Source organism: Haplochromis burtoni, unplaced genomic scaffold, assembly GCF_018398535.1.
Source record: "Haplochromis burtoni strain Fernald_Lab_line unplaced genomic scaffold, NCSU_Asbu1 Contig_189, whole genome shotgun sequence".
NCBI lineage: Eukaryota > Metazoa > Chordata > Actinopteri > Cichliformes > Cichlidae > Haplochromis > Haplochromis burtoni.
Window position 1 is genome coordinate 936,532 of NW_024582550.1, and position 7,815 is coordinate 944,346.

The following is a 7,815-nucleotide window of genomic DNA, read 5'->3' on the forward strand; positions in this document are numbered from 1 at the left end:
CGTTTCACCTCCCGCTGTGCTGCTTTCATCTCCTCCTTCACTTTGCTCCTGAAAGCCTTCTTCTTCATGTTGAGGACAGCTTTGACTTCCTGTGTTACCCACGGTTGTCCCATAGCACCTTGACTAGATGCTTTTGGCAGCCATCCATTACCTTCTGGCTGGATATTTGATTACTCTTCTTGGAAAAGTGGTAGAATAAGACTCTACCAAGACTTCATTTAAATCGGATGGGTTCCTGGCAACCACCCTACCTACTTCTAAGCATACTTTGCAAATTTTCAGTAAATTTGTAGTTCACATATTTACTGAAAATGTGTTTAATGATAGCCTGCGTTACCAATTCCAAAACCAGCATTGATGCGTGTTTAGAATCATTGTGCTTTTGGAAGACTCAACTGTGTCCAAGTTTGAACCATCTAGTTGATGATTTGACATGAAGTTAAAGAATTTGAAGGTAGTCCTCCTTTTTAGTCATTGTGCAGTGTACCAGTACCACTAGCAACAAAATAGCCCCAGAGCATTATGCTACCACCACCATTATTGATAGTTGTTACAATGTTCTTAGGTTTGAAAGCCTCACCTTTACTCGTCCAAACACACTTCTTGTCACTGTGACCAAATAATTCCATCTTTGTCTCAGCTGACTTTTCTCCAGAGGGCTTTGGCTTGTCCTTGTGGGCAGCTTCAGTCAAATTTGAGGGTGATGATTTTGTAACCTGGGCTTCTTTCTTTGTTGATACCTTCTCAGTCCATGGTGATATAAAACTTGCTTCGCTGTGGACAGTGACACTGTGGCGCTTCAGCAGTTTACAGGCTTAGTTTCTGAGTTGTTCCTGAACATCCTAAACCAATTTACTGTCATCCCAGGATGACACTTTGGGTGTTCTTCCAGACTTTGATAAAGAAGTGACTAATCTGAATAACTTGTACACAACTTGTACAGCTGTTTAAACTGGTGATCCTGGAATCTGTAGTTGTTTGGAAATGTCTCCAAGTGAACTTTCCAACTTGTGTTAATATACAGCTCTCCTTCTTAGATCTTCATGGAGTTCCTTGGCTTTTCCATTTGTTCTGAGTATTGGTCAATCCAGTTAGTACTGTCAAACAAATCCTTTTTATGCTGGTAAAAAGAAATTAGCAGTTGTAATCAAAGATTATCTAGTTAATAGGCCTTGATTGGGTGTATATAAAACAGTTAGTGCATCTGCATGTGTTCAGGCAGTGGTACTTGACTTACTATGTGAAAAAAAGCTGTGTGTTATGTTTGCTTTAGTAGAGATTATCAGGCATTACTCTGCACTGCTTCACATCATGTCATACATAGACATGTACTGACTAGACTGGAGAGACATGTGTCCGGGGATTTATTTAGTCATTTCTTTTTCAAACTCATTGTGCTCTGTACAGACGGTACATGTATGGTTGTGATCTAATCTCATGCGCCTTAATACATGTAGTGACCAAAATAACCAAATCTTTAAGCACAGAAGAGCAGTGAGTCTTTTCTCTCAGATACTTTTTCTGATGTTGCAGGATGACAAGGAGAAAAAGAGGCTGGAACTCCTTGAGAGGAAAAAGGAAAATCAGCGACTTCTCGATGAGGAGAATGCTAGACTGAAAGGCAGGTCCCAGCAGGGCGCTGGATCTGGTGGGAAAGTGACTCGTGCACAGATCGAGGAGACGCTTCGCAATGAGCAGCAGCAGCAAGAGCAGGACCAGCTCAAACCGAAAGGTTGAGCACGTTTTGAAGACAAGCATGTGCTTGTAGAGTAATAAAATCTTCATAAAATTCATAGATGATCTAGATTTGTAATTGTGCCATGTTTAAATTTCTTCCCACAGAGAAAAGCCACCTGGAAACTCCATTGGAGGAGAATGTGAACAGAGTTATCCCTGAAGAAGGAACCGTGGAAGCCAGAACAATAGAAGATGCCATCGCTGTTCTCAGGTATTAATTATGTCCAGAGGTGGGAAAAGTACAGATATTCTGTAATTAAGTAGAAGTACAGATACTAGTATTAAAAAATACTCCAGTAAAAGTTGAAGTACCGGTTAAACTTCTTTACTCAAGTAAAACTAAAAAAGTACAGGCTTCGAAATGTACTCAAAGTAAAAAAGGTAAAAGTAGCTCCTTAAAGAACGCTTCTACCATCTACTTTTATACAAAGCTAACTGAACCTTGTTCTGCATTAATGTGATAATAAAATAATATTAGTATGTAGGAAAACAAACTTAATTTTAGTCTAAATTTTAGTTCTAATAAAGGTATTCCGCTCAAATCAGTTAAGTAGAACATCAGGAGAGAAAAAGAGGAAAAATTTTAGAGGGTGACTTTGCTTCAAACAGGAAGAGCAGGTAGAGGTTAAAGTAGATCCAGCAGGTTGGGGAACCCTGGAATTGTTTATAGAAAAATAATTCCTACACACCTTACACACCTGATGTTTCATGAGTTGTCCTGACTGATTCTCATCCTCTACACTGACAGTATTCTGTTTACGCTGTCGTTATATTAGACGCAACTTACGGACACCTGGGGCCTGTTCTTCGTACCGCGCTAAGTGAGTTAGCTGGATGAGATTGTTGACGATTTTGCGTGATCCTGGATCGTTCGGTTCCCCGAAGCCCATCCGGGACTTGCTGTCATAGCAACAGAGCCGTAAGCGTAAACCTGCTGGGGAGAAGGTTTACTTTATGTAAACAAGATTAGATCGCGGCCACGCAGGTATGCCCGCGTCATTTATACAAAAGCAACAGCGATATTCCACCACTGTTTCACCATAAATAAATAACATCAATGTAACTGAAGACAATGCAGCACCTGATCCATTTATTGATTTCACACAGATACATACAGGTCATTTCCTAAAAAAGGGAAATGTACTATTAACATACTATTACATGTATGTGATTATTACAGATGTAATTCATATTTCAGAGTAGCAATTGCAAATTACTTCGTGTAATCAAGATGAGAGACCACGGCTATAAAAGCGAAGGTGGATTTGGGAAGCCTGTCGCTCATAATCAAAAATAAACGGCTCCCTCATCATCAGTACTATTATTATTAATAGTAGTAGCAGTAACAGTGGTATTGGCATTAGTGTTGGTTTGTTGTTGGGGTGCCGTACTCCTTCACACTGGGATGGTTACAAACGTTTTTTATATAAATGCAGATAATGGAAGCTGCAGTTTCTCTAAGCCCACAATAACTTTAAACAGATCACAGCCACATGTCTCAGTGGAGCAAGAAAACAATAAGGTCTGTGTAACATTTGTTCATTTTTGATCAAAGTAAAGACCATGGGTAGCCGTGAGACCGGAGCACAGGCAATGACTTTTGGATGGGAGCTGCTCATTTGACATTGCTGAGCAAAACTGCCTTTAGAATAAAATAAAATAGCCCTTTATTCTCACTGTACATGTACAATGAAATTGTGGGAAAACAGTTTCGGTTTGCGGTTTGTGTGTTGTTTAAAATGTGTGCAATTTCTTGCATTACAGATGGGAGTGATGGCCAGCACTGCACGCATGACAGCCAGGCTGCCAGCAGCCAGGGCTTGGTTGCAGCCTCAGTCTCTGTATCTAAGCCAGCGGTGGCAGTTTGGTGGGGGTTTCATGAAATGATTCGATCATATTTCTGTTGTTCATGAGCAAAGTGCCTTTTTCATCACAACTTCTCATCATGATGCTGACACTGAGATTCAAACCGAATCCTAATTCTCAATAATAATTCACTTTTGTTCTCGTAAACTTTGTGAATGGAAATCACGCAAAATTATTTTGCGTGTGCAAACACGCAGAAGTAAGAAATGAAAACGGCTCGACCAAAAGAGGAAAAAGAAAAGAAAGAAGGAAAGTAAAACGTATGAAACGGTTATGTAAAACGTGAGGATTGGTGTCACTGTTACAGCAGATATATTCGTAACATGGTGGCAGCTGCTTCCATTCCACTGTCAGCAGGGATGACTGATGGAAGTGGAGTGAAGTGCACTTTACCACTAACAATGAGAAAGTGTTCTGGGAAACGCAGAAACACCCATGTGCACCTTTCACTGCTGCATCAGAGCGCTGTCACCGCTCCGGAGCGAGTGGGCACCCATCGAGCCTGACAAAAGAACACAGTACTTGAAAGTGGTGACGTGCAGCACAGTGGCAGTGGAGGAGGAACAAGGGCCAGTGGCCAAAGGAAACACCACCTGGCAGCCATCCAAAATGTCAGAGTCAAATCACATTGTGCTGCATCCAACACGACAACTTTGACTATGAGGGCTGAACTCTCTGTGACTTTTCAGGTGCTGTCGTCTTCTTCCCTTTTCTGGAGTCGTCAGCGGTCAGGCTTGTCCTCCACGCCAGCCGACAGCCCGTCAGCGTGAGCTGCTGTTGCCAGAGCACAGGCTTGCACTGGTGCAGCATCTCGTTGTGCATCTTGTGCTGTCTCCATGTTGTTGTCTTCACTCTCTTGTTTGTTTTTTTCCCTTTATATTATTTTGGGCCTGTATGCAACCGCAGCCTTCCAGGGTGTCGCTGCATTTGCCAAAAAGGATGGGACACAATAAAGAAAGAAGTGTGAGACTGGCTAATAGCTGGAGTGCTTTCATAACGTCAGTGAAAACGAAGCTACATGTTTTGATTGATTAATTCATCTTGTTGTCTTTTTTAGTAACACAGCTACCCACTGGACAAAATTCCCTAATGAGGTTCTACCTGTCACCTCCCTGTGGCTCCTCTGCATTATCAGGCCATGCCAGTTTACTTTCAAACCGCCACCATCATTGCTCTGCTCAAAGACCCCTTTGCAGATCCCGCTCTCTTACACAATTACAGGCCTATTTCCAAACGTCCATTTATCTCCTAAATCTTAATGAAAGCTGTAGTCTGGGGGAGAGTAACGTTTGATCAATTTCAGTGTGCTCTTCAACAGAATCACAGCAGCAACACAGCATTACTGGCAATTCTTCTATGCTTAGATAAAGATCAGTGTACCATTGTCACTGACAGATTACAGAACCGGCTTAGTACCTCACGCACTGTTGAAGTTCTAGTGCTTGGTCCAGAGAGTTTTACTAATGAGGTCAATGAGGTCATTGGCACCAACAATATCAAATCGTCTGCTGAGAACTTTGAGCTTATTTTTGACTAGAGATTGACTGATCCGACATACAGTATCGGTATCCTGACCTAAATGACTGGATTGGATATCAGGGAGAAATAAAAAATGCAATCCGATCCATTAAATTTCACAAAAGCACCTCACAAAACTTGCGACATGGCGTAACCCAGGTCGGAGCAGTATGTGTCACGTGATAGAGCGGCTGTTGCGTGCGAGACCTGTCGGTGACACTGAAAGCGTTTGGAGCCTCGCTACGTGCTGCCAAACTGGCATTTCATCGGTATGAAAAAAAAACAACGTTTGGACCAATGACTGTAGAAAACATGGACGACACGACAGCTCCCCAAAAATGAAGCCAAAACGTCTCTATCGCCCCCTGGTGTCTGGCTGCAGTATAGGTCATAAACCCCGCCTCCTCCAGTTAGGGATGGGACTGGGGTCAGACTAAAATAAATTTATTCTCCTCAGATAATTTTTTCCAAAGATTCTTTCTTTGTTTATCAATAGTTCTCATCGCGCTGATTGATGTTCAAGGGGTCTCCTCTCCCATAAGTTTGATTCTAATTCCTACCGCGGTGATGTTAAATTGGGGTGAAACGTCATCATAACAGCTTTGACTGGCAGCTGCAGTCACGGAGAAACTTGCGTATCTCTGTTCGGGAATAGCAGATAGAGCGTAGGCTCTGAGAGGAGGGCCAGCGTTTACGCTACGAAAACACGACCGAGTGTTTTAACCTGACAGCCTGAGGTGTTCTTCAGTAAACTGGACTACCCGACAGAAGGACCCGAGGCCCCTGCTGCACTTTTTCGGTAAGTTAAACGTGTTTGTAAGCTAATCCGTAACTACCGTCCTTAGCTCGGTCCTGAGACCTAGCTAGCTAAGATGAGCACTCGGCTGTCAGGGTTCGTTTAGCTGTGCAGGTGAATGAATTTACTAAAGAAATCAAGAGAAACGCTCCCGGGCTGCTCAGTCACTAATTACTGTTACTGTACTTTTATTACAAGTATTATACTGTAAAAGCAACAGGCTGCACCCTGCTTCAGCTCCTGTACAGAGCTGAATATTAAATATGTGCAAACAACAGCATGTTTTCAGTCTCCACATCTGTAAAGACAGGGACAGTAACTGCGTGTGTGTATAAAACCTGCAGATAGTCAGATTAACAGTATTTTGTCTCTATCTGTCATTGATCTGGCATGACGTGAAAAAAGGCACATACCTTTGACGTTGCGTGACAAACTCTCTATTCCTCGTCCACACATGAAGGCAAAAACTGAGTTTTAAAAAATCACCGAGGTCAAAAGGTCCAAATCCATAGAAACAGCTGCATTTTCAAAAGTACCCGTGTAGGTGTGACCGTAGCGTAAAAGAGTTAGTAGTTTATTTTCTTGCTACCTGAAATTTATTTCAGCTTACTTGTATTTGCTCAATTGTTTACTAAATGTTTGAGGTGTGAAATAAACTGCAATGGAGACAAAATATGGGTGTGTGGTTGGAGGATGTTTTGTGCGGCGGGGGGGGGAGGACATTTTTCTTCTACAACAAGCCAGCAATAAGAAGTTTGGGAACCACTGGAGTAGGCTATCCAAGAAGTAAAGCAAGTGTGTAAGTTTCATCTCTGAATGTTTGGTAAAGCATTCCCACGTTAAGCTTAAGAACCGATATATGGAGCTCAGGGCCCTGTGCTTCGTACGTCGCTCACTACATCCAAGATCAAATGAAACATCCAAGACCAAACCATCGCGCTAACCGTGAGCGCGCTAATCCGGTTCCCCGAACACACCTGCTGTTGACGATTAGTACAGCTGGACGCAGTAATGTGACATCACTGGGTGTCGTAAAAGGGGCTACGCATCGATAGTAGAAACATTGATCGGCAACCCTCTGATTGGTCGGCGAAAATGTCGACGGAGCGCGCTCGGCTCGGTATTTTTCGGCAGCAGAGCAAGAACTCTTGAGTGAGGGATTTCAGGAGTTTCAGAGTTTAATTAAAACGCAAGGGAACACTGCAAAGGCTGCAAAAGCAAGGAGAGAGGGCTGGCAGAAAGTTGCTGACAAATTAAACTCGTAAGTAATTTAATAAGAACAATAATAATGGAGTGGATTGATATAGCGCTTTTCAAGGCACCCAAAGCGCTTTACAATGCCACTATTCAGTCACTCTCACATTCACACACTGGTGGAGGCAGCTACGGTTGTAGCCACAGCTGCCCTGGGGCAGACTGACAGAAGCCAGGCTGCCATATCGCGCCATCGGCCCCTCTGGCCAACACCAGTAGGCGGTAGGGTAGAATTTATTATATTATATTATCATTATATTATATGTTAATTATATCCCTTTCACATTAGAGCCACAACAGGACCCACTAGAACATGGGAACAGTAAAAGTGAAATATAGGAATATTCTACAGAATGGTAATATTTATCACTTATATTGCTTTTAGTCTCTTGGAAAGAGACCCTGAAATAATCTTGTTTGTTTATAACAGCAACCAAGAAAAGGGCAGAGCAAAAAAAGACAGGTGGTGGTCCTGCACCCCCTCGTCAACAAGTTGGTTAAGTAAATAATACCCTCACGGGAAAATCGATATCTCTCTATGAGCACACTGTCGCGCTGAGCTAAAGGATCCTGTCTGTCCCGCAATATACGCTGAATTCTGAAAACTCTCCTTATCAATCTTGCACCTTCCGCAGGACATGGCT

General features: G+C 42.6%; 1 protein-coding gene across 1 annotated transcript in view; it reads left to right on the forward strand.

Moving 5' to 3' along the window:
* The window catches only part of ccdc124 (coiled-coil domain containing 124), an 18,094-nt gene that overhangs the window by 9,224 nt on the left and 1,055 nt on the right, over positions 1-7,815 (forward strand). Inside the window, exons 3-4 of the mRNA XM_005934837.3 lie at positions 1,534-1,732; positions 1,843-1,948. Of these exons, the coding sequence (XP_005934899.1) occupies positions 1,534-1,732; positions 1,843-1,948 (305 nt within the window). The remainder of the gene's footprint in view (positions 1-1,533; positions 1,733-1,842; positions 1,949-7,815) is intronic.